The sequence below is a fragment of the Nothobranchius furzeri genome, chromosome 5 (assembly GCF_043380555.1).
Source record: "Nothobranchius furzeri strain GRZ-AD chromosome 5, NfurGRZ-RIMD1, whole genome shotgun sequence".
NCBI classification, from domain to species: Eukaryota; Metazoa; Chordata; class Actinopteri; order Cyprinodontiformes; family Nothobranchiidae; genus Nothobranchius; species Nothobranchius furzeri.
This window is the reverse complement of record NC_091745.1, coordinates 70,733,768-70,761,289: the sequence shown is the minus strand read 5'-3', so window position 1 is coordinate 70,761,289 and position 27,522 is coordinate 70,733,768. Positions and strand designations below refer to the sequence as shown.

Here is a 27,522-nt window from a genome sequence, read left to right as displayed (position 1 = left end):
AAGGCTCTGGTTCAGCTGTTTGAGGGCATAGAAGTCAGCCGGAGAAGAAACTAGCTTCAGACGACAGGATTTGTTGTTATATTTCCTGATAATTGGACATCTCGCCTCTGACTGGCTAACAGCCACGATTATCTCTGATTTCATTTGCTCTGTTTTATCTCCACAAATACCACGAGCCTGATGGAGTTCTGCTGTGTTATGGAGTTGCTAATGCTAATGGTTAGCTTCTGTTAGCCCAAACGTTCTCTGTGGCTTCCTGGACGCTAAACCAACAACAGCCTTCCCCATTACGAGTCAACATGGGTGAGTCCATGACTTTTAAAGTGACGGTGTGTATTTTCCCTGGCTATAGGGGGAAGTACATACCTAAATCATTGCAAGCAAACAGTATTTTTGTGTTTGAGTAAGACCTTACCAACGGATAGCAATCAGGGTCAAAAATCCTTGGGAGCGCAAATTTCAAACGAGTACTTTGTCAGATTGATCAACCTCGAGCAAAATGACAAGCACATCAGACTTCCTTTCATCACTGGCAACAAGTGAAGAGGTAAATGTGTGAAACAACGTTTATGAATAGCAAAAGTTTTGTTACTGCTTGCTACAAATCAGTAAATGCATTTTGTCCTCATGGGCTCCTGTAGAAGAAAACATTGCATCTAGCATGGCATCACCCAGAGACTTAGGGTGTTTCTCAATCTCAAGGCACCTGGCCTTGCGAGGCGATGTCTTACGAGGCCAGGCGCCTTGCTTACGAGGACACTGTCCTTCCTTGGTCAAAGAAAACGGTTAAATGGAACAGACTTGCATATCACATGACCGCGGCTTCCACGGCGGTCACATAACGTCATGTGACACGGGAGATAACATTATATTTTATACGTATTAGTTTCAATATAAATTTATAATGAGCCTTTTGCCTTTTAAATTGTGAATATATTTGTTAACTTAAATATATAAGTGAGTTACAACCGGCTAGCCACCGAAGCTGCAACTACTAAGCAATTAACTACAGATAACTTCTTTGGATCTAAAAAAAACATTTTAAATTAGTTGACTTACTTTTAAACTTGAAATTTGCCCCAAAAGTAGCTGCCGGCTTCTGATCCGCCATTCTTTTGAAAATACTGCGGTGAATTCTGGGAAAGTTTTGATCAAGGCTAGGCTACAAGACACCTCCCGCGTATCCTTGCTCAGCTAGCTAAACGGCTAACAAACAGAGAACACACGCCTCGGTAGAACATGAACATTGGAACACGTCTTGGCGGCTCCTGATGATGCATCTCCTAGGCAACCGGGACAAGACCAAGACATCAAGGTGAGGTTCCTTGGCATTGAGTAACGCCCACAGGCCCACGCTCATGTATTTCAGACCCGATTTATATGGTTATATGTTACAAAGCTGCCAAAAGGGCATCGTTTTCAACAACATATTTCCAGAGTTTAATGTTGAAAATCACACAGTGTCTCTAGGGGCAGTGTGACGTAGATCTGTCAGGCTTTTCAGAACAGAGTGTTTTTATGCCTATTTTCTATCAAAAGCTAAAGTAGGAGACTATTTTCACATTCAGACTGTGTGTTAAACTCAGAGTGACCCATCATTTAAAAAAATCATAAATAAAAGACGGTTTCTCAATGAACCTGATTTTTAGGCTGTTCTGTTTTTAACACCGTATTTCTCACTCAGGTGACTTCAAGTGAAGGAGCTCCCTGTCCTCGAGCAACCCCTCATTACTGAAGAAAGGACTTCATTTTGAAACTGCAGCTGCACTCCACCCTGAACACAAAGAGGAACCCCCCCATGCCACACACTCATGCAAACACACATCTCTCATTAAACCGTCTTTGATCGTTGTGTGCACTTCTTTTATTGTTAAGACAGAATGCTGAGAATGGGCATTTTCAAAGAAAGATACATATATATACACACATATCTCGAAAACCTGTGGAGAAACAATAAAGGAGATCAAAGAGAAAAGCAGCTAATGGAGTGTGTGCATGCATGCATGTGTGTGTGTGTGTGTGTGTGTGTGTGTGTATGTCCTGGAAGATGTTATGGAAAAAACAGTTACATTTTCTCTGAGACGATGAAACACAACTCATTCAGCCCTGACAAGAAAACCTTTGGAGCAACATTCATTCATTTACTTTCAAGTTGAGATCAGGAGGGTTGGACCCAATATGCTGAACCCCAGGACGACAAGAGGTAGGAGTGGAGATAAAAGTAAAATCCTTCATTAAGGATGAAAAACCAAATAAACATCCTAAAAGCCAAGAAGGAGGGGAGGGGAGGGGAGGGGACGCTGACAACATCAATGGACCAACAACACAGGCCTAGTCCACACGTAGCCGTTTTTTTTAAACAAATATCCGCCCTTCCAAAAACTTGCATCCACACCACCTCGTTTAAAAAAAACCTCTGTCCACACATACCCGGATAAATACGTTGTTAAGGACATGCCAGACCTGTAGGCAGCAGTACTTCCCCCGTTCTTAACCTCGTCCTTCGTCTGTGGTCTTCCGCCAGGAGCAGTAATTCCGCTTGCAAAAACAAGCAAGCACAAAGCGCCTGGACAATTGATAAAGCGAGCGCAGCTCTGAGGGCTTCCATGCTGTTGGCTAGTGTAAACACAGGTCGCACACGTGATGTCAGCATTTTTTTGTCGCGGAACGTGACGTTGCGGACCTTAAAACTCCGGTTTTGTCCGTCCACACACAGACACCCAAAACGGAGAAAACGCAGATCTTCACTTTGGCCGGGGTTTTTAAAAAGATCCGTTTTCGTGTGAAAAAACTCAGTTTTTGTGTGGATGACAGGCCAAAACTTAGAAAAATATCTACGTTTTGACAGATCTCCGGCTACGTGTGGACAGGGCCTTAGAGAGACATAGACAGGGTTATGTACACAGGAGCTGGTTGATAGGAGACGAGGGGCAGGTGCGTGGGGAATTGGGCACAGGTGAAAACAATGAACTGAGGAGAAGCAGAAATAAGCAGGGGAAGGTGTCAGCCTGGGAGTCATGACATTTACTGACAAATTATTTTTACCTTGAAAATAATTTAGAAAAAAAAATCATTAGGACAAAACAAATCTCCCCAATTTTGTCAGTTTTGCAGCAAAAAGAAAAGATATTTAAGGCAACTTACAGATCAGCAATCTGCAACCTGTTGCTCTCTCTGAAGTGGCCCTTTCAGCCCTGACCAATATGGCAGCCTTGGGGTAATATTGATGTCTAAATTTGAAAAGGAGCAGTTTATCTGTCCAGGTTTTTGAAATACTTGCACTTAATATCTGCAGCAATATTACATTTTTATAAGATGGATTACCTGTGTGAAGTCAGTGTTTTACCAGACATTAAGACTTTAGCATCATTTTAGTACCAGAATTAACTAAAAGGACATGAATTCACCACCAAAATGCACCACCATATATTCATCACACTCATTAATTTCCGTATTTTTTCAAAGTTCTTTATCTTTTTTCTTTGTTTATCTTCTTCCTTTTCGACCAGTTGACTCCACCAGACTGTGACCTTAAAGCTGGAGCTACTCACAGCTGAAGCAGCTGGGATGAGAATCAGCTCCTCTAAATCCGAGACCATGTTCTTGAGTTGGAAAAGGGTAGACCACCATCTCCAGGGCCGGGACGAAGGCCTGCCTCAAGTGCAGAAGTTTAAGTATCTCGAAGTCTTGTTCACGAGTGAGGGAAGGATGGAGCGTGAGATCAATTTGCGGATTGGTGCTGGGTCTGCAGTGATGCGGGTGTTGTACCTGTCTGCTGTGGTGAAGAGAGAGCTGAACCGGAAGGCAAAGCTCTCGATTTACTGGTCATCTACGTTCCTACCCTCATCTATGGTCACGAGTTTTAGGTAGTGACAGAAAGAATGGGATCACAGATACAAGCGGCCAAAAGGAATTTTCTGTAGGGTGTCTGGGCTCTCCCTTAGAGATAGGGTGAGAAGCTCAGTCATCCGGGAGGGGCTCGGAGTAGACCCGCTGCTCCTCCACATCGAGAGAGGCCAGTTGAGGTGGCTGTGGGAATCTAGTTAGGATGCCTCCCTGGTGAGGTTTTCCGGGTACATCCAACCAGGAGGAGGCCTAAAGGGAGACCCAGGACACGTTGGAGGGACTATGTCTCTCACCTGGCCAGGGAACGCCTTGGGATTCCCCAAGAGGAGCTGGCTCAAGTGGCTGGGGAGAGGGAAGTCTGGCCCTCTAGACTTAGGCTGCTTCTCCCCGTGACCCGACTCCGGATAAGCGGAAGAAAATGGATGGATGGAGATGAGTAGGTTTTGTGGCTCTGTGCATGTTAAACATTACAGACTCAATCAACATCTATACTAAGTCACAGTGGATGGTCAAATCAAATAGCCAAGAAAGAACATTTTGAAGAACATCAATTAGCCAAGTCAAAGTTTGATGCTATGCAATACAATAAATGATGCAGAAAGAGATAGGATTTTTTTTATTTTTTTGCTGAGGTTTCATTCAGTTCCATCATCGCCAAGTCAGACATTCAGGGGATTTTATGTGTCTGATTCACTTAGCACCACTTTTCTATTCAATTCAATTCCAAGTTTATATATATAGCGCCAAATCACGACAAGAGTCGCCTCAAGGCACTTCTAATATATGTGACAATTTAGCAAACACGCATTTCAATCCACCTGATGAAGAAAGAGATTTGTGAAGTCGTTGTCTGATTTTCAAAATATATTTAAGCTAATGACACTAAAAATGAATTATTCACATATGTTGAAGACCACAGTCGCCAGTGCCATCCGCCTTCAGTCTGGAGGTCAGCTTCGTTGAATGGTGAGGCTCACCCTCTTCCAAGTGATGAAACAACAAAAGGAGGGGTGTTTTGAAAGCCCGCAGAGCGTCGACCCAAGCAATGACTTACAAACTCCTAAACACACAGACACTGGTCTGAGCAGATGTTCAAATGTTTTAAGGAGCAGAGGAAGATTAACCAAAAGCTTAAAGCAAAGCTAAACACACAGGTTGTCACTGAAGAGATGCTCCCATCAGGTTTTCCCAGTTCTGCGAGGCCAGAGAGAGCTTAAAGATCAGAAGAATTTACAACCATGATGCAGTTTGTTTTTTGTTGTGTTGGCAGCGAGATGGATGAGGTTTTCCGGACTCGTCCAGTCGGGAAGAGGCCTAAAGGGAGACCCAGGACACAGGGCCAGGGAACGCCTTGGGATTTCAACGGAAGTCTGGGCCTCTCGACTTAAGTTGCTTCCCCCGCGATCCGACTCCGGAAAAGTGGAAGAAAATGGAAGGATGAATGGAGATACAGATAAAAGGTAATCCCCTTAGAATCTTTCCAAACATTATAATATAACCCCCATAGCCCAAATAAAGTATTGAAGAAAAAGGTTGCTTTTTTTTCTCTGTGTGGATATTAAATTGTATTTCAATTCAATTAAATTCAAAAATACTTTATTAATCCCAGAGGGAAATTGATTGCTGTAGTAGCTCAGAATAATAATAATAATCAAGTCATCAAAGAGTTGTTGTATATTACAAAGGCTGTTGGCAGGAAGGATCTCCAGTAGCGGTCAGTGTTGCAGCGAAACTGAAGAAGCCTCTGACTGAAGACACTCTTCCGTTGTCGGACAGTCTTGTGAAGAGAATGCTCAGGGTTGTCCATCATTTTCTTGATTCTCTGGAGAATCCTTCTTTGCATTATCTCCTCCAGTGGTTCCACAGTCGTCCCCAGAACAGAACCAGCCTTTTTTATTAGGCAGTTGAGCCTTTTCAGGTCCCTGCTTCTGATGCTGCTACCCCAACAGACGATGGCTGAAGAGATTACACTCTCAACAACAGACTTGTAGAAGATCTGCAGCATCTTGCTACAGACACTGAAGGACCTAAGCGTCCTCAAGAAGTGCAGTCTGCTGTGTCCCTTCTTGTAAACAGCTTCGCTGTTCTTTCTCCAGTCCAGTCTGTTGTCCAGGTGAACTCCAAGGTATTTGTATTGCTCAACCACCTCCACTTCTTCTCCCATGATGGAAACAGTGTTTGACTCCACCCTCTTTCTTCTGAAGTCTAAAATCATCTCCTTTGTTTTGTTCACGTTCAAGGTCAGATGATTGTTTCCACACCATGCCATAAAGTGCTCCACCAGCTCTCTGTACTCAGCTTCCTGTCTATCTCTGATACACCCGACAACTGCAGAGTCATCTGAGTATTTCTGTAGATGACAGGTCTCTGATTTGTACTGGAAGTCTGAGGTGTACAGGGTGAAAAGGAATGGTGAGAGTACAGTCCCCTGTGGTGCTCCAATATTAATGATCGCCTGGTTTGATGTGCAGTTCTTCAGCCTCACAAACTGTGGTCTGTTTGTCAGGTAGTCGTAATATTATTTAGTTTAGGCTGAATGAGCTTTAAACACAAAACTCATTAACAACAATTATTTGTTTAATTAATCTCAGTCAAATATGCTAAGTAGTTTTCTTTATTGTTGTTGTTACTGTTCTTTTTTTGTGAGGCGTACTGACAGATGTTGACGCATCCCCCCCCCCCACCACCACCACCCATCTCCAATTTGTCCAACAACAGGTGGTGGATTCTTCCATCCTCCATGAGGACTGACATTCCAGACTCCTCTGCAGAAAGCCTCACTGACCATGACGTAATGGTCTAAAATGTGCTACCAGCTAGAAACAGCCAAAAACACGTGGAGTTGGCTCCTCTGTTCGTTAGCCCCCCCGGGGCCCCACGCCATTCTCCTTTTCCTCCCTCACTCCCCCCTCCAGCCCGTCCACCTCCCTTCTGCTCCAACGCTCTCTCGGTTTATGAGCGCATGAATTGCTCCATTTCACTACAAACCCCACCACAGCTTCAATAAAAGAGATCTCCCTCCTCCGTGGGCTTTCATTTCCATGGCAACCAACAATAAGGAGAGGGGAATGGCAAAGGCTTTAAAAAAAAGGATGGTAGTGGTATCCCTTGACCTCCAGTTGTGTTTTCACCCAGTCACATCAAAGATTTAGTAAACTGGCATCATCAGTCTGCTTTAATGTTAAATTATCTTAATTTTTGTGTAAACACTTTAAGTAGAATTAACATTTTATTATGGAGTGGTGAAACATTTTCAATGAGAATGTCGTTTACTGAAAATTAAATTTCGTGACTTATGAGTGTAAATTTAAAAACATCATTTTTAAAGTTAACCAAATTGTATTATAATAATTAAATCACCTGGTTATATCATTCAACCAACATTTTAAGTTGCATTCTGTATTTAAATGTTATGAAAAAAATCACATAAAACTTGTTTTCTGCTTTCTCTCTTAGAGTCTAAAGGTTCACACAAGTGCTCCAGAAATTATTGATTTAGAGTCACATGAGTGAGATGGCACAACAGCTTAAAGATCAGACCCCTAAGTTAAATTTAGTCTGCTGCCATAAGTTAAAGAGTTAGACAGGCCTAAATCTGTGCGTACACTGTGCGATTTTTGGCCCATTTTGAGTCAGTCTTCCTCTCGTGCGTAACAAGAAGCGATTACCACCTCTAGCTCCTGATCAGCAGGCGTATGGTTTCATGAATATCAAACATGTTTGATTTTTTGCTTGTCCCTCATGAGAGAAATGCAGCAGCACTGCGACCAAACGGAACCAGAAGCGCTCACACAGTGCATGCGTCAACACGGCTGCCCAGACATTTCCGAGTCAACACGCCATTTCCTTTGATTTCTACACTTTTCCACAGACAGTGAATAGAATTGTCAAGAAAGCACGTTTGTTTGTGTGAAATAAAATGGATCAGTTTACTTCTATTCCTTTGTCTTCATTTTCCATCCCCATAAACCCCCTGTGTGTCCTTCTACGCCAAGTCTGAAGGACAAAAGACATTAATAATCATAAAGACATATCAATATATGATGTGTGTGTCAATAACAACACAACTGTTTCTGGGTCTTTCAGGTTTCGGACTTGTAGGTGCGACGTGTTGCAACCAGACGTACCAGTCAGGTCGAATCCGAGCATTGAATCGTACAGCGTGAGAACATGACTCGTGAGCTCTGCCCTGCAAAGAAGTCGTACAGTTGGAGCTGAATGCTATGAGGGCCAAAGCCGCACAACACACACCTGGCTTTAGTGTGGGGGGGGGGGGGGGGGGGGGGGGGCATTTGCCTAGTATAACAATATTCTATTAGCTTTAGCTTAGTATAAACATTGTAAGTGAATGGTAACAGCTAGCATTTAGGGTGGAAAAAGTCATCAAAATTACTCAATAGTTATCTTAATTTATCTTGTAGGGCAATAGACTAAATTTCAGTTAGTGGTGGAATATCTCTTTAACCACAGTCAAAACCCCAGCAGAGGTTTGCAACATGCACGCATGCACGCACAGGCACACATACACACACACACCCATGCAACCTTACACTGGTTTCATTTTTAATTCAAGTGCTTAGATTACCACCAGGATTAATTCAACACAGAAGTAGTTAAGAGATCCTTTTCTGTCCAGCTGTGATCAATAGACAGCTGTTAACGTCTATTCTTTCTGTGTCGCCGATAAAAACGACAGTAGTTGCTTCCTGCAGGGTGATCTTTTGAGTGCCAAGTGGAGATAACACTGCTGGCTTTCATTTAATTGCCTGTAAAATGATCTCTTCCTCCTCCCAAGGGCGATATAGAAAAAAAAATCATCAAATGCCTCTAAGGAATGCAAATAACATTTACGCTGCAGAAATGTATGAATCAAATCTTGAAAAATGACAAATAAGGTAGTACTGACAATTATGGAGATTGTATAAAGACTAAATCTGGCACCGTAGCCACAGCATTATTATAAGCAGTCATGCGACTGTGTTGCAGACACCTTTTCCAACGTAAAAGAAAGTTTGTTGCAGAAACACCTGATCTGTAAAGCTCAGCTATTTCAGGCATGTTTGAGCCTGTTTCTGCAGCCTTACACTGCTCTTACTGCGTGAGTCACACATAGCCTCATACATGTCCAAATTCAGTTCTTTAGTGTAAGCTAACATCAGCGCAGGACAACGGGGTCACCGGCTCTATGGGAGCTTAAAAAGAAATGGGGTGACTTTAGTAATCCCTGAGCGATACTTTGTAGTGCCCTTAATTCCCCCCTCCAAGCGCCGGATACAATACCCCCCCCCCCCCCCCCATCAGTGGTTTTAACTCCGCCTCCAGTCAAAAAGCAGACAGGGTGGGGATTTAGACACAACAAGGAAGAGCTGAGAAATAAAAGAACAGATCATTCAGGAAAAACAAAACAAAGCTTAAATGACTAAAAATACGTCGTCTTAACTGTTTTCTAATTAGATTAGCAAAGTTTTCTTGCCAGTTAGCTAAACAGTCCTGATGCCACAGCGATCTGAAGTTTATTAGACTGAATGCAACCCAGAGGCCTGCACTCACATTCAGGATCTGTAAAAAGAAATGAATTTGAGCTGACAGCTGTTGGAATAAGACTCTGACTCAGACACACCACGTTAGCATTTGCAGCCACATAGTGTCTGTTTATCTGGAGGAAAAAGTGCTTGAATGACTCAAAAGCCAAAAGCAGATTTGCAATTTGTGTTTGTGGCATTATTTCATTTTAATAATAGCAATAAATGCCAATGTTTACTGGTTAAAATAAGGAAAATCTAAAGCCTAGCATGTTTATTATTTTGAATATATTTGTGCATCGCTTGAGAAACTTAGATAAACAGGGCACGCTGACGTTTAATTTGACTATTTTCCTGTTGACTGACTACATAAAAAAACAGAACTTAAAATGTTGCAAAAGTTGTTTTTTTTACAGAAAAATATGTCTCCTTGTCCTTTGCCTGCTAGAATCATATTAAGATTTCTTACTATTGTGTGTCCATTGGAAACAAAAAGTTTGATTTCAAAGGGTGAAAAACTGCTTAAGACTCATGAGTGGCCACTAGGGACATTATTCTAAATTATTTTTTACACACGTGAAGTTTTGCACATTTGAAAAACATTTTATAAATGCCAGTGAGTTTTTTTCACGTGTTCATGAGGTTTTCACATGTTTGTATGAGAGGCTATGTTTTCACATGTGTGTATGCAGGGGTGGACTGGTCTATCTGGCATTCTGGCACCGTCCCGGTGGGCCGCTGGCCCATATTGGGTTTTTTTTCTTCCCACATGTGCATATGAGAGTTTCACATGTGCGTATGAGAGCTTTTGTATTCACATGTGCATGAAGGAGCTTTTCTCTTCATACAGGTGTTTGAGAAGTTTTCACATGTGTGTATGATGGTTTTTCACGTGTGTATTTGAGATGTTTTCATATATGTGTAGGATAGATTTTGTTTTCACATGTGCATATGAGTTTCACATGTGCATGAAGGAGCTTTTCTCTTCACATGTGTGTATGAGAAGTTTTGTTCACCTGTGCATATGATGGGTTTTCGCGTGTATATAAGAGGTTCTTTTCACATGTGTATTTGAGATGTTTTCATGTATGCGTAGGAGAGCTTTTATTTTCACATGTGCATATGAGAGTTTCACATGTGCATGAAGGAGCTTTTCTCTTCACATGTGTGTATGAGAAGTTTTGTTCACATGTGCATATGATGGGTTTTCACGTGTATATAAGAGGTTCTTTTCACATGTGTGTTTGAGATGTTTTCATGTATGTGTCGGAGAGCTTTTATTTTCACATGTGCATTTGAGTTTCACATGTGCATGAAGGAGCTTTTCTCTTCATGTGTGTATGAGAAGTTTTGTTCACATGTGCGTATGATGGGTTTTCACGTGTGTATAGGAGGTTCTTTTCACATGTGTGTTTGAGATGTTTTCATGTATGTGTCGGAGAGCTTTTATTTTCACATGTGCATTTGAGTTTCACATGTGCATGAAGGAGCTTTTCTCTTCACATGTGTGTATGAGAAGTTTTGTTCACATGTGCGTATAATGGATTTTCACGTGTGTATAGGAGGTTCTTTTCACATGTGTATTTGAGATGTTTTCATATATGTGTAGGACAGCTTATATTTTCACATGTGCATTTGAGAGTTTCACATGTGCATGAAGGAGCTTTTCTCTTCACATGTGTGTATGAGAAGTTTTGTTCACATGTGCGTATAATGGATTTTCACGTGTGTATAGGAGGTTCTTTTCACATGTGTATTTGAGATGTTTTCATATATGTGTAGGACAGCTTATATTTTCACATGTGCATATGAGAGTTTCACATGTGCATGAAGGAGCTTTTCTCTTCACATGTGTGTATGAGAAGTTTTGTTCACATGTGCATGAAGGAGCTTTTCTCCGTGTGTATGAGAAGTTTTGTTCACATATGTGTATGATGGGTTTTCACGTGTATATGAGAACTTTGGTTTTAACATTTAATGAGAACTTTGGTTTTAACATGTGTACTTGAGATATTTTCATGTGTGCATATGAAAGCTTCTGTATTCACATGTGTATTATGTGGTTATTTAGAACAATAAAGACTATTGACAGAAACAAGAGCTGCCATGTGTCGGTCCTACATTCTTTTTTCTGAGTCAAAGGCACAGAGAGCACCGGTCAGTGATGACACACCAGCTAAGGCATGACCTAAAGCATCACTCTCACTGACATGATCAACTTTTTTTTATCTTCATCTTGACTTCAAAACAAAATTTCAGATCCAGCCCATTTCTTAAAAAAATAAAAGAGCCTTTAACATAAATGAAAAACCAAGTTTCTACCCACAAGTCAAACAGCAGGCCTGCTGTTTTCTAACAAGTACCAACAGAGTTCATGTCGCAGTTTCTAAGGAGATGTCAACAGTGAGAAAACAGATGAGGAAACACGTTTGGAATTTAAAGACCGCTCGCCACTTCATCACTTCCTCAGAGAACACTCTGCCCATCCCAAACCAACAACTGCTCACAAACCACAGGGACAGTCCAGAGATTAAGTTCTCGTGTTTAATATAGAAATTAGTTTGGACGTAGTTAAAGCACAAATTATCAATATTTTTCCTCATAATATAAAAGAGATTCATTTGTAGAACCCCAATAACTTAGACCTTTTTATCAATAAGACACTTAAAATAAGTTTAGTTAATACTGTCAGAGTCCCGCTTACCTGAGAAAATAAAACAAAGACAAGAAATTGATGCCAACATTTAGTTAAAGACTTTTAAGTTCTATCTTGTCAGTGTATTATGGAAAAAAAAAAAACAGTCACAGTAACTAAAACCTCTTCTAGCTCCCAGAAGAAGCTTGGTTCATGAAGATCACTCAGACCCAGTCCGTCAGTTATCTCCTCCTCTGATGATCAACATCTACAGCTGAGTGTCCTCGTTGTCCTCCATGTGCGTGGTCAGTTGGGTCTTTCGGCGAGTTGTGATGGCTGCCCAGAGTCGACAGAGCATGCCGCCTCTGAAACAGTCAGACAGCAGTGTTACACTAAAACAATGGGCGGATTTTCTGTTCGGTTTGTGGATCTGATCATGACAGCAGAGTAGTAAAAATAGAGAAAAGTCCAGGGAAACCAGAGGAGAAATAACCTAATCCAAAAAGCTATTTACAGCAGATGATGTATCATCTGTTCCAACAGATGAAGCCAAGTTTTTGAGCTAGTAGATTTGGGGAATCACCTTGTTGGTGCTAAAATACTAGTTTTAGTGAAATACTGGGTTATTGTTGGTGTTTTTCAAAGATTCAACAAAATAAAGGAGGAGGAGGATGATCTTGAGACGGTAGTCCATGCTTTTATCACAGTGCGATTGGACTACTGCAACTCTGTTTTATTCGGTGTGAGCAAGGGCTCAATAGCTAGGTTGCAAATGCTGCAGAATGCTGCTGCCAGATTTTTAGAGGGCAGGCGCAAGTTTGTTCACATTACTCCTGTCCTGGCTGCGCTTCATTGGCTGCCCGTTGATGTAAGGATTCATTTTAAAATACTTTTGCTGGTTTTTAAAACGTTAAATGGTTTGGCCCCTCCTTACTTGGTGTCACTGCTTCAACCATACACCCCTGCCAATCACTCCGCTCGGAGAACCTCATGCTCCTCTCGGTCACAAGATCGCGCCTAAAGACACGTGGTGATAGGGCCTTTGCTGTGGCAGGTCCTAAGCTATGGAACGAGCTTCCTCTCAGCATAAGGGCCTCCACCTCTGTTGCGGTTTTTAAGGCAAGGCTAAAAACCTACTTTTATGATCGGTCTTTTAAACTTTCCAACTAGTTTTTATTGTTTTACTTATAGCGATTTGTGCACTCACTGTATTTTTATCTGTATTTTGTGATACAATGTTTTTATCTTCTGGATTTAATGTTTTATGTTTTTACTTGATCTGATCTACCTCCTCCTTTATTTTGTTGAATCTTTGAAAAACACCAACAATAACCCAGTATTTCACTAAAACTAGTTTTATGTTTTTACTTGATCTGTGTAGCGCCTTGGTGGCATCTTTTTACAAATAAAGTTGAGTTGAGTAAAGGAGAATATATTGTGTTTAAGACAGGGTTTAAAGCTCAACTTTGATCTGATGTTAGCTTAGATCTGGACAGGTGGGGGAGTAGAGGGAGGTGGAGTGTACAGTCGGTAAAGACGGCTCTCCCTTGCCCTGCCTCCAACATGCCTCCATCTAAAGAGCTAGGCTATCCAGAGTTATCTCTGTAGTTATGCTGCTATAGGCTTAGACTGCTGGAGGATACACTGACCACTTTCCACACTCGACTACTTTCCTCTACAATCTGTTCTTTAACTGTATTATTTTCTGCTATTTCAGCTGTTAACTTTATTTTTTCTCTAAGTGTTTTTCTCCCCAGAAGAAGCTGCAATGATGTTCTGCTGAGCTGTGGTGCCCTCATGGAGGGGGCTATTGTCTAGCTAGCACACTACTGCTAACCACTTAAACAATCTCCCTCTCCTGATAATAACATTTAAATTTCTTTGACATTGAATGTGCTACTACTAGTTTACCCATTTAATTATAGATTCAACAGTGTAAATACAATAAAGTTTATCTCTCACCATAAGGAATATTTACTAAGAAATCACAATGTAACCATAGAAACATATATGTTGTGTGTGTGTGTGTGTGTGTGTGTGTGTGTGTGTGTGTGTGTGTGTGTGTGTGTGTGTGTGTGTGTGTGTCTGCTCTGTCTTCTCGATCCCCAGTGAGTCGTGGCGGATGGCTGCTTATACTGAGCCAGGATCCTCTGGAGGTTTTTTCCTGTTAAAAAGGGAGTTTTCCTCTCCACTGTCACTAAATGCTTGCGTAGCATGATGATTGCTGTAAAGACTTTGACACTAGTCAGTGACTTGATGCAATTAGCTGGGTTCCTTATACAGGAAACTTTTTTCTGATTGGCTTAATGAACTGACCTGTATTGGAATGTTTGCTGTGTGAAGTGCCTTGAGACGACTCTTGCCATGATTTGGCGCTACATAAATAAACTTGAATTGAATTGAACTTTACTTATAATTTTAACACATTTGCTTTTTAAGTCATTTCCTGGGGTAAAAAAAATCTTCTGTGTGCCTGTTTGATGATATTGAAGTCAGACGGAGGAGAAAGTAGCAGAAAACGGCAGGATATGGAGTCTTATTTGCTGATATTTAGACATCTTGCCTCTGATTGGATAACAGCAACAAAACTCCACCACTGATTATTTGCTTTGCAACATTGATGTTTTATCTCGACAAATAACACAGGCCTGGAAGAGTTCTGCCATGTGGTCGAGTTGCTAATGCTAACAATTAGCTTCTGCTAGCTGAGACATTCTCTGCGGTTTCCTGGACGTTAAACCAACAACAGCCTTCCTCGTCACGAACCAAGAAAGGTGAGTCAATCAATATTAAGTGACAGTGTGACGTAGATCAGTCAAGATTTTCTGAACCAAGCAGAAGCTAATGCATGAAACAGGGAAAGAAGAATATTCCTCGTTTCCTCTGGCAATGTGGGCTTCTGGTTCCCGTGGAAGCGGAGCTAGGGATGAAACCCGAGGGGAGGGGTGAGTGTTCCGTGACCATGTTTGTTTTCGAAACCCAGCTGGTTCTGTAGATTCGCTATAACAGTTTTAAGCACAAATGTGTTTTATGCTTGAATGATTCATAAGTAAGAATTTGCAAACACACAAAAACATTCATCTGAAAATGTACTGAATCGGGAAAAAAACCTAAGTCTAAAGAAATTCTTTGGAAGACCTCCACAAATACACCAGATTTGGCTCATTAGACGCAAAAACACTTCGGACATGACTCAAGATTTTCCCTCAGCCTGCAATGCGTTCCTGTTTCTGCATGAACAGACCAGGATGATCCATGATGGCGGCTCACCTTAATCCACAGTACATTAAGTCGTCCCTGGAGGCTATGTGGAGTAGACAGTCCAATGTGAACTCATTGGAGAGCAGCTAAAAAAACCAGTAACACATCAGTGATTAACAAGAGGACACCGACTCACCTCGATAAATAAAAAACAGAAAAAACAAACGAGTTTACCTTATCAATAGTGTCCCGGTCCACTGGGACAGACTTCAGCCAGTGTACTAAACTCCTTATCTCAGTGTTAGAGTTTCTCTTTGACACCAACTCCTCCTCTGTAAGATAGTTAGACTGATTACATTTATGCAGCACTGAGTGTTGTTGATGTTACGGTTGCACAATCACACAGTGTGTCTGTAGCCAAATCGCATAATCGTTAATCAGTCTGACGAATCGAGTTTGGGCACATTAGCTACACATCTGCAGCCCACGGCTCCAAGACAAACCCGTTATGGCAGAAATTATGTGCCTGAAACTCAGGCGTGGTGAGGACTAACTGCAGCACGAGTAGAGAACTGTTTATCCTGCTGTTTTTTTTTTGTATGCTCTAACTTTTTATGCTGCCCTGTGAGTCTACTGCCTCTAAAAACACTCTCAACTTGAAAGAAATTCATAATGGGTCATGACTTGGGGTGGGACTTGATTAAAAAATCTAACTAATTATAGATTTTGTAATAAATTAATCTTGATTAATCACATTTAAATCATTCAAGACAATTTGCACCCAAGCAATTTTTTTAATCAAAAATTATGTTAGTGAGGCACAGATGACATACCCACACGGCTCAAAAAAGTGAAAAAGTCGCACAGTGTATGCCCGGCTTTACACTGCTCCTGTGTTTGACGTCCTGTCTGACCTGATCTGAACTGCAGAGCTAGGTGCGTAAAAATAGACTTGAATTGTAAATTTAGCAGAGCAACGTAACACTAAGCTTCTGGGACACGTCCAAAACGTGATGCTCTGCAGCCGGTGGAAATGCTTCCATCCACTATAACGGTGGCTAATTGCAGAGTACTAGGCTTCGCAGATGTTACAAGATGCTTACACGTCCATTGGAAAGGCCTGGTTAAAGTAACTGAGCCGTGAAACGACTCATTTTGGAAGGTACTGAAAATGTTGAGCATAAAACTGCTGAAATAGCTTCTTGTAAGACTGATTTTGTTCAGATTACGTCATAAACATGTTTTGTATTGACCATAAAACTATTATAACTTTTTTAAAACAAGTCATAATACGTTCGCTTTGAAATTAGTCATATTTTATATATTTTGTTTTACTGAAATATTCTCCAATTCCAAAGAATGTAGAATGAGTTTCAGAATTTCTGTTTAAAGTCTTTTGTCTTCATTTTTTTCAGTTTGTAACAAAAATTGTAACATTAAGACACAGTAAGAGGAATTTGACTTAATATTTGTGTTCTTCCAGATGGATGAAAGGACCTTCTTGGTGGAAAGGAGAACTTTACCTTCAACAACCGCTACTTTCTTCATCGCATCAATCTGTTCCTGTTTCTTCTGGACCGAGTTCCTCAGCAGGTCCTGGTACTCCCACTCCTTCTCATTCAGCAGGTTTAGCAGTCTGAAACGCAACACAAACACATCACTGCACAGCAACAACCTGATTAATCTGCCTTCAAAGAGATTAAAGATGCAATTTTGGGGGGTTTACTGTGTATCGTATACTATATACATGAAAAAAAAAAAACAAATTTTTAAGTTTCACAATGCCAGCTCAACAATACCTCCAGGTCTCTTTTCTCATGTCTCTGAGGTTCTGGCTCAGCGAACAGCTGCTGCTAACGGTGACATCAGGAGGAGAGTGTGGACTGGCTCTAGGTCTGATTTCCTCTACTGGCACTGCCAGCTGCACGTCTGCCGGCGCCTTCAGCTGGTTAGGAGAAGCAAACACAGGAGTGTCCTCATCAGCTTGCAGCTCCTCTGGACCGCTGTCGTCTCCTTCAAACGAGGACTGCAGACGGAGCTTCAGGGCTGACAGGTCAGGAGCAGCAAAGGGTTGGAATTGGGAAAAATAAGTAAATGACAACAAAAATGGCTACAGCTGTTGTAGCCGAGTCGTTCGTTCATTCGTTCGTTCGTTCGTTCCATCCATCCATCCATCCGCTTATCCGGAGTCGGGTCACGGGGGCCGTAGCCTAAGGCGAGAGGCCCAGACTTCCCTCTCCCCAGCCACTTGGGCCAGCTCCTCCAGGGGTTCCCTGGCCAGGTGAGAGACATAGTCCCTCCACCGTGTCCTGGGTCTACCTTTACGTCTCCTCCTGGTAGGACGTGCCCAGAAAACCTCACCAGGGAGGGGTCCAGGAGAAATCCTGACCAGATGCCCGAGCCACCTCAACTGGCTCCTCTCAATGTGGAGGAGCAGTGGGCCTACTCCGAGCCCCTCCCGAATGACCGAGCTTCTCACCCTATCTCTAAGGGAGAGCCCAGCCACTCTTCGGAGAAAACTCATTTCGGCCGCTTGTATCCACGATCTTGTTCTTTCGGTCACTACCCAAAGCTCATGACCATAGGTGAGGGTAGGAACGTAGATCGACCGGTAAATCGAGAGCTTCGCCTTTGCCAAAAAAAACTTTTGTATCAGATTGTATAGTTTTCAACATTAGATGATCTTAGCTTAACTTCCTAAGATGGTGTTTACTTATGTAGACTATGGCTTCTTGAACTGTCACATTCTTGGTAATAATGCTGAGGGAAACAACTTTTTAATCCACTAAAAATTATCTTTGTTTTTATTGATTAGTTATTATATGTTCAAAATAATACAGGGAGTGCAGAATTATTAGGCAAATGAGTATTTTGTCCACATCATCCTCTTCATGCATGTTGTCTTACTCCAAGCTGTATAGGCTCGAAAGCCCTTAAGCATATTAGGTGATGTGCATCTCTGTAATGAGGAGGGGTGTGGTCTAATGACATCAACACCCTATATCAGGTGTGCATAATTATTAGGCAACTTCCTTTCCTTTGGCAAAATGGGTCAAAAGAAGGACTTGACAGGCTCAGTAAAGTCAAAAATAGTGAGATATCTTGCAGAGGGATGCAGCAGTCTTAAAATTGCAAAGCTTCTGAAGCGTGATCATCGAACAATCAAGCGTTTCATTCAAAATAGTCAACAGGGTCGCAAGAAGCGTGTGGACAAACCAAGGCGCAAAATAACTGCCCATGAACTGAGAAAAGTCAAGCGTGCAGCTGCCAAGATGCCACTTGCCACCAGTTTGGCCATATTTCAGAGCTGCAACATCACTGGGGTGCCCAAAAGCACAAGGTGTGCAATATTCAGAGACATGGCCAAGGTAAAAAAGGCTGAAGGACGACCACCGCTGAACAAGACACACGAGCTGAAACGTCAAGACTGGGCCAAGAAATATCTCAAGACTGATTTTTCTAAGGTTTTATGGACTGATGAAATGAGAGTGAGTCTTGATGGGCCAGATGGATGGGCCCGTGGCTGGATTGGTAAAGGGCAGAGAACTCCAGTCCAACTCAGACGCCAGCAAGGTGGAGGTGGAGTACTGGTTTGGGCTGGTATCATCAAAGATGAGCTTGTGGGGCCTTTTCGGGTTGAGGATGGAGTCAAGCTCAACTTCCAGTCCTACTGCCAGTTTCTGGAAGACACCTTCTTCAAGCAGTGGTACAGGAAGAAGTCTGCATCCTTCAAGAAAAACATGATGTTCATGCAGGACAATGCTCAATCACACGCGTCCAAGTACTCCACAGCGTGGCTGGCAAGAAAGGGTATAAAAGAAGAAAAACTAATGACATGGCCTCCTTGTTCACCTGATCTGAACCCCATTGAGAACCTGTGGCCCATCATCAAATGTGAGATTTACAAGGAGGGAAAACGGTACACCTCTCTGAACAGTGTCTGGGAGGCTGTGGTTGCTGCTGCACGCAATGTTGATGGTGAACAGATCAAAACACTGACAGAATCCATGGATGGCAGGCTTCTGAGTGTCCTTGCAAAGAAAGGTGGCTATATTGGTCGCTGATTTGTTTTTGTATTGTTTTTGAATGTCAGAAATGTATATTTGGGAATGTGGAGATGTTATATTGGTTTCACTGGTAAAAATAAATAATTGAAATGGGTATATATTTGCTTTTTGTTAAGTTGCCTAATAATTATGCACAGTAATAGTCACCTGCACATACAGATATCCCCCTAAAATAGCTAAAACTAAAAACTACTTCCAAAAACATTCAGCTTTGATATTAATGAGTTTTTGGGTTCATTGAGAACATGGTTGTTGTTCAATAATAAAATGATTCCTCAACAATACAACTTGCCTAATAATTCTGCACTCCCTGTAATTGTTTTCATGTTTCTGAGGGCCTACAAAGTCAGAATAACTACAAATGAAACAGGAAAATTTAGAATATGGTGAAAAAGCCATTTATTTCAGTAATTCAGCTTAGACTGAGAGACCATCTATAGGCTCAGAAACTCTTTGCAGGTGTTCAATAAACTGATTAGCATTTGACACTTTGAGTCTAGAATATTGAACCTTTCACAATAATCTAATTGTCTGAGATTTTTGAATGTGGGGTTTTCATAAGCTGTAAACCATAATCATCACATTTATAACAAAAAAAAAGGCTGAAATATATGGCTTTGCATTGAATGAGCCTATCTCATTGATTAGTTTCAACTTTTAAGTTGAATTTTTGAAATAAATTAACTTTTGCACCAGATTCTAAATAATCAAGTTTCACCCATATGTGAAATAAAAAATGTACACCCAAAACTCTCAGGCCTTAAAACGATAAAGGTGTTGGAGAAAGTGCATTCTAATTATTTAATTTTAGAGTTTTTGGAGTTTTAACTGCAAAATGACCTGATGGGATCATGCATCTGCTGCAGAACTTTGGGTTGACACTGAGGGTGAAGAAGTTGTTGTCAATTAACCAGTCTGACATAATGACGGCTTCCTTAAATGACCAGGATGAGTCCACACTTGCTTTAGTTTCCTGTTTTTCCAGGCAGAAAGGCTCTCTGAATTATGTGTAGGTGCAGTAGCTCCTCAGACTTTTTGTCCAGTAGCTCTTAATTTAGGCATTTATTTCTGATTTCTGCCTTAAAGCAACACTAAAGAGTTTTGCTTTCAAAGTGGTTGCAGTGATTCTGATCAATTTCACACTGGACAGCCCTCTGCTGACCAGAATCTGCTCTTACTTTTGTGGTTCGGGTAGGAACGCTGGGAGGTCTCTACCTTCTTTACAGCTATAGCTGTTGGCTGTACTGGTTGCTAATATAAAGGCTAGTAGTTAGCTTTTTAACTTTGTCAACCATCAATAAAAAAGCAAAAGAAGAAGAATTTTGCTTTTTTTGTGGGCATCATGGCAAAGCCTGGAAGTACAAGCAACAGTAAAAGCCTCTTTGGAGGCAAAGCAAAGAGCCTACACTAGCTTGAGGGAGCTGAAGGAGGCTACAAAATCACAAACTGATGGTGACCTGGCTTTGTTGCTACTGGACTTATAAGTAATAATATTTTTTTGTCCAACAGTAAAGATCAGTAACAGTAAAGATCATTTTACTTTGTCACTTATTTAGCATCAGTTGGTTCATGTTAGCATTAGCTTGTTGTTAGCGCTAGCTACGGCAGGGTTGTTTATGCCAGTTGGTGGCTAGCAGGTAGTAACTCGCTTACATATTTAATTTAACAAATATATACACAATTTTAAAAGTAAAAAGCTTGTTAAGTATTTATATTGAAACTTATACATCTAAAATATAACGTTTTCTCCCATGTCACGCAACGTTACGTGATGCAAGACATCGCCTTGCGAGACCAGGTGCCTTGACATTCAGAAACACCCGGAGTAACTTGTTTAGTGTTGCTTTAAACAATATTTTTTTTCCCAGAAAGCTCACTTCTTACTAATATTTACAAGTGAAACCAGATGATTATGAAAAAAACATTTCTGAAAATCCTAACCCAACTCAAACCCTAATTTCATTTTAAGACTTGTTTGACTACGTGTGTGCCTACATGAACTTAAATAAACAGATCCATGTACATAAAAAACATTAGAGCAGGTGTGCATATAGGAGCTCTACCTGGTAGTAAGATCGTTATGGCATCCTGTACCGCCTGTGTCAGCAGGTTGTCCAGCGCAAACATCCAGTGAGGTTTCACATGCTGCTGCTTCAACACCTTCTTCACCTACATGTAGAGCAAATGGGTGAGTGTTGATGCTCCAGCTTTTAACTGCAGAAACACAAGCGGCCCGTAAGTGACTTACTGCATCCTGGAAGTTAAAGAGCACCGCCTGCAGGCTGTTCAGAGGTACTGCTGCAGCCAACAGAGTGGAGCGAAGTGCCTGCAGGCCACGAGTCAGCTGCTTTTTGTCTGGAGAGTGGATGTTGTCTCGCAGGCAAGTAATAAGTGAGCTGATGTGCTCCGAGGTGAGCGGCGATGCCTCACCTTTCTGGAAAAAAAATAAAAAGTTGGATTCTGTATTTGGGTGGTCCAACTGGGAACACTGGTGTGTTATTTTGTTTCAAGATGGAAAGAAAAAGATGTTACTCCGTGATTTCACTTGTATTTAGATGTTTTCTCCCAGAGGATCTGATGGAAAGCGTAAGCGTGGAATTGCAAAGGGCTATTAAAGGATGAAAACTTAAATTTAAAATTCTGATGGGAATATCATTTTCTTTAAAGCTGTGGTATATTGTTTAATTGTTTTTGAGTATCTTAAAAAAATGCCTAAAGGAGTTTAAAATGGAATAACCAAAACGACTTACAGATTCCTCGACCTCCTACTTCTCTAGGATAATCTGAACATTTTAAACGTCCTTCAGCAAACCTCGTAGTGAGATGTCGACAGTATGACAGTCCAGTAATGGGATTGTGATCTACCAGAGCTTAAAACTGATTTTGATCTTTATTATGTTTTAGATTTTTGTAACTGAATTTTTGTTTAAATAAAGGAAACAATGGAAAATATTTGATAAAAGTGCAGAGAAATGTTTTATTTCCTTTACCTCTTTAACAGGGTTAGTGCTTTCCTAAAAAATAAAAATAAAAAAACTGCTTCATAGAAGTATAATACATGCATTCTGCCCTCTAGTGAGAGATCTAAGTATAGTAGGTTTGAAGTGCTGATTTATTTACAAATTTATGCTCTGTTGTTAAATTATTTCATTTAGTATTTAGGATATTTTGATCATATTTGTTCATTTATTCAGATGTAAAGCTGAGGAAGTAAGCATTTGGTGTTGTTGTTTGAATGCTGTTTACAACATTTTAATATTATATTTAATATATTTTATATAGTTTAACAATTTCAAACACTTCACCTCAGTTTCAACTTTTCCAGCAAGCTTTAACAAGCCAAAGTGAACCTTTTATACATGTTTTGGATTTTAACTTGGCTTTTACATTGCTTGGCTACCTGTCTTTGGTCATATTTAAAGCACTTGTAACGTTTTAACGTTTTTTCAAAGTAAAACATTTTTTAGCCTTGAACAAAATCTGTTGGTTTTCACAATTCAGGTAATGGTGAAACAAACGGTTTGTTTTCAGCTGTTCAAGATATTTTTTCAAATTTTCATCTACTTTTAAGCTCTGACACTATGTATTAGTTGTTTTACTAGAGCTTCAAATTTTAAAATACATTCTAATAATTTTGACATTTAAGCTCATTTTAAACTTCAGTTCAGTTCTTTAGCAGCAATTTTCAGCGGTCAGCATTCAAACAGCATTTGCAAAAAAAAAAGTATCCTTATCCTTAAAAGTAAATTTTTAGCAATAAAACCTCAATTTATTCTAAGCATTCATATTTTGGATGTGATTCAAGTATATTGGATTATAATTTCCATCATCAGTGAATTTATCTCTTTAAAATTGATGTTTATTGAATGTTTCAAGCACAGAGCAGTTTAGGTCATGTTTGGACTTGCTTATTGATCCCCCTCACATTCCCACCCACCTGAGACAAAGACTCCTGAATGTTACAGACAACATGACTGATGTACTCGGTGAGGACTTTATAGAGTGTCGCTCTCCGCTCGCTGTCCTTTCGCAACATGAAAAGCCCGATGTTTTCCTCTGATGTGGCGGGACTGCACATGCCTGAAGCAGAATCGTCGGCTGTTCTGCAAAGAAAAAGGCAATAAAATGACAAATCAAACTGAAATGCCTGAATAAAAAAAAAGCTGTAGATCTAATAAAATGCAACTTACAGGATGAGAGATTTGAGTGAGACACTATAAAGAACATTTGCTTTTCAGAGATAGTCCTAAAAATTTCAGTTATGAGTCAACCAAGTTAGCATGAGGCTTTTTTTTTTTATACTTAAAAGGATGCAGTTTAGTCTGGATTGAAACCCAAACAGTTGTGAAATAGTGAAATGTGAAATAGCGAAATGTGAAATTGGAGTGATATTCTCACTTACTGCAGGAAGCTGTTGGTGCAAGGTGGGCTTCCTGAGATTTCGTTGGCTCTTTTGGCGTGCTGGCGCCGCCTGAGGTCCAGAGAAGCAGTCAGATCTACGGAACCCGAGTCTGAATCTGTGTCCTCCACAAAGATGGAGATGGGCACAGACATGCTGCGCAGATAATCGGCTGCAGAACCCACATTTGAAGACATTCAGTAGTTTTAAAGATATGTGCTTTTGTCATTCAAATGTCCTAACAAGGACAAATGTACTGAAACAGGAGAGAAAATGTAGGCAAGCTAACATGTATGATGTCCAAGAGAGGAGAAGAAATAAATTGTTCTGCAACCACATAGAAAATGTTCACTTATGCCAAAAAGGTTCAAGTGTGAAGAACACAGAATCCTCACCGGGATGGTCAAAGTCTTTTTGTTCGGATTTTTTGGGGATATTAGTCTTCTTCTTGGGAGAAGACCTGAGAAAATTGTCCATCAGCAGCTTTGCAGCAATAGCTCTGTCGTCTGGATTTGGCTCAAAACACTGCATGATGAAGTCCTTGGCCTGGTTGGACATGCACTCTGGAACATTTGGGTGGATCTTAAACATGCCCACCTGGAATAATCCCAAAAGAGATTTTAAACATTTCTTTAAAAAAAATTTAATCAGCCAAATTGTTCATCTGGGGGCACTTTTTAACTAATTTAAAAGTAATTTATGTGGCACTTTTGTATAGAGAGAAAATGTTTTGGCAACCATTAAATAGCCCTGTAACAAAATAAAGCAATTGTGCAGAAAGATAAAAGTGCTTGTATTTTCAACTGATGAATTCAGAGTTACTCTAAAGCCCAAAAACAAATGTGCCCCTTTGGGGATGCAAATCAATATTATCTTTATTTACTTATTTATTTGCATCTTTATCCATTTCTCACACAAACATTATCATTTCCTTTTTACTCCTGAGATCTTGTTGTATTTGCAGGGAAATAAACAAATGAAGGGAAAACAGATAAGAAAATGAATGCAAAATAAAAAAAATTAAATAAAAAGTATACATTTAAAAATTTATTTATTTATTTATTCAAATAAATAAATAAATTATAAGGAGAAAAGAAATAATAAAATGAAGGCAAAATGAAAAATGAAATAAAAAGTATACATTTTTAAAAATGTATTTTAATAAATAAACAAATAATAAGGGGAAAAGAAATAATAAAATGAAGGCAAAAAAAATAAAAGTATACATTTTTTCAAATGTATTTTAATAGATAAATAAATAAGAGGAAAATAAATAATAAAATGAAGGCAAAATAAAAAATTGTGTCATTAATTTATTCAATTTAATAAAGAAATAGAACGGAATTAGAAAATAAAGAAAACAAAAATATAGAATAATGTAATATTTTTTAATTTAATGAACAAATAAGTAAATATATGAATAAATATAGGAAAAGTAATCAGAAAAGGAAATAAAAATGAAATTAAAATATTTAAATTAGAATAGTTAATGTAATTAAAAATAAACATTGATTAAAATATGAAATAAATAAATACATTTTAGGAAAAGAAGCACATGTTGGACCATTGCATTAAAAATAGGGCAGGTGTGTCAGGAAAAGTCTAATTGCCCATCTCTGGTGGTGATTGTGAGATAACCTTGCATCTAAACGTAAAGTCAAACTGGGATTTGATCATATTTTCTCATTAGTTAGGGGTTAGGCAGTGCAATCAGAGCTGCTGACTAAACAGTGCATCTCTGCACTGGAGCAACGTTTCCACATTTAAATGAGGCCAATAACTGAAACCTGCTGATCTCTGTGTGTGTGTGTGTGTGTCTGTGTCTGTGTGTGTGTGTGTGTGTGTGTGTGTGTGTGTGTGTGTGTGTGTGTGTGTGTGTGTGTGTGTGTGTGTGCCAGAATACATTTAGCACCATTTCCTTCATAAACGAGACGCCAGTGAGTCATCCTCTTACATCATGTGAAAGGTGAGTTGTTGCAGGAAGTGTATATTGTAAACATACAAGTAGTGGAAAAATAAAAACCCCAGCATTACCCAATGTTGAATCAGTAAAGTTGACTTAGTCTGAATGCAGCTTTTACATGTTCTGCTTTCTATTATGGCACAGTAACGTTAACATGAAAACAGATTTTTCCTTCTTTACCTTAAACATGGCAGCCTGAGGACTTCCCAGCTCATGAAAGGGTGTTTTGCCTGTTGCCATTTCAATAATAGTGCACCCCAGAGACCATATGTCTGCAGGCTTCCCATAACCTCGAGGTCCTTTGTCTATGATCTCTGGAGCCATGTACTGAAGAGTTCCTTTTTCAGAAAAAGTCATCAAACTGGTTCCCATAGCAAAAGTAAAACTTCAGAATCAGAGTCATAGCAATCTGCTTCTTACCAGTAAACGTCTCAGTGCAGGGGTTAATTCCTGCTAAACGCTTTGAGGTTCCGAAGTCAGAGATCTTCAACACTCCACTGTAGGTGTTGATCAGAACATTGTCTCCCTGAAGTACAGATAAAATAACCACTAACAGACTGTGCTGAAGGTGAAATTCCTCCTAAGTGTAACAAGCATGAGGCTGACCTACCTTTATGTCTCTGTGGACGATCTGATTATCGTGAAGGTATCTCAGTCCCTCGAGGATCTGTTTGGTGTAGAAGATGATGGTGGGCTCGTTATCCTTCAGAGGACCCCATTTGGAGCGCAGAAGAGAAGACAAACTGCCTGAAGGCAAATAAAATCACAAGATGGGTGAATTTGGTGTGAATGTGGGTTGTAGACATGAATCTGATCAAACCAATTATCTCGACTTGTTCATGTTTCCTAAATAGTTGTTGGGATTTTATTCTAACTCGGGAACACGTCAGAGGGGTAATTGGAGGAGGTGCTAGAGAGCACTCCTTCTGGTGACTCCCTCGTTCTGCTGGGGGACTTTAACGCTCATGTGGGCAATGACAGTGACACCTGGAGAGGTGTGGTGAGGTGCAACGCCCCCCTTCCCGATCTGAATTTGAGCGGTGTTTTTTTTACTAGACTTCTGTGCCAGACATGGATTGTCCATAATGAACACCATGCTCAGAAATAAAGGTGTTCATTTGTGCTCTTGACACCAGGATACCTTAGGCCGCAACTCGATGATCGACTTTGTTGTTCTCTCATCTGATCCTCATCTGATCTGCGGCCGCATGTCTTGGGACACTCGGGTGAAGAGAGCGTCGGAGCTGTCAAATGACCACTACCTGGTGGGGAGTTAACTCCGACGGTGGGGGAGAATGTCGGTCAGACCTGGCAGGCCCAAACATTTTGTGAGGGTCTGCTGGGAAAGTCTGGCGGAGTCTCCTGTCAGAAGAAGTTTCAATTCCCACCTCCGACAACTTCCAAAATGTTCCGGCAGACATTGAGGCGCCTCAAGAGGGGAAAGCAGTGCGCTACCAACACTGTTTATAGTGGGGATTGTGTGCTGCAGACCTCGACACGTTGTGGATCGCCAAGGCTGCCCTTTGTCACCAATTCATAATTTTTAAGGACGGGGTTTCTAGGTGCAGCCAAGGTGTTGAGGAGATCTGATTTGGTGGCCTAAGGATTAAGTCTCTGCTTTTGCAGATGATGTGGTCCTGTTGGATTCATCAGGACAGGATCTCCAGTTCTCACTGGAGCGGTTTGCAACCGAGTGTGAAGAAACTGGGATGAGAATCAGCTCCTCTAAATCCGAGACCATGGTCTGTAATTGTGAAGAGAGAGCTGAGCCAGAAGGCAAAGCTCCCAATTTACTGGTCTATCTACGTTCCTACCCTCACCTATGGTCACGAGCTTTGGGTAGTGACTGAAAGAATGAGATCACGGATACAAGCGGCCGAAATGAGTTT

At 40.6% G+C, this 27,522-nt stretch overlaps 1 protein-coding gene across 1 annotated transcript in view; it reads right to left on the bottom strand.

The window, feature by feature from the left end:
* Positions 1-11,898: 11,898 nt before the first annotated feature.
* Positions 11,899-27,522, bottom strand: part of si:ch211-1i11.3 (mitogen-activated protein kinase kinase kinase 5) — a 37,629-nt gene continuing 22,005 nt past the window's right edge. The window contains exons 16-28 of the mRNA XM_015950068.3: positions 26,244-26,380; positions 26,054-26,159; positions 25,814-25,971; positions 24,066-24,267; positions 23,674-23,842; positions 23,209-23,374; positions 21,520-21,705; positions 21,335-21,440; positions 17,004-17,250; positions 16,728-16,840; positions 15,439-15,536; positions 15,274-15,350; positions 11,899-12,368 (exon numbers count right to left, since the gene is read on the bottom strand). Of these exons, the coding sequence (XP_015805554.1) occupies positions 12,272-12,368; positions 15,274-15,350; positions 15,439-15,536; positions 16,728-16,840; positions 17,004-17,250; positions 21,335-21,440; positions 21,520-21,705; positions 23,209-23,374; positions 23,674-23,842; positions 24,066-24,267; positions 25,814-25,971; positions 26,054-26,159; positions 26,244-26,380 (1,862 nt within the window). The 3' untranslated portion in view covers positions 11,899-12,271. The remainder of the gene's footprint in view (positions 12,369-15,273; positions 15,351-15,438; positions 15,537-16,727; positions 16,841-17,003; positions 17,251-21,334; positions 21,441-21,519; positions 21,706-23,208; positions 23,375-23,673; positions 23,843-24,065; positions 24,268-25,813; positions 25,972-26,053; positions 26,160-26,243; positions 26,381-27,522) is intronic.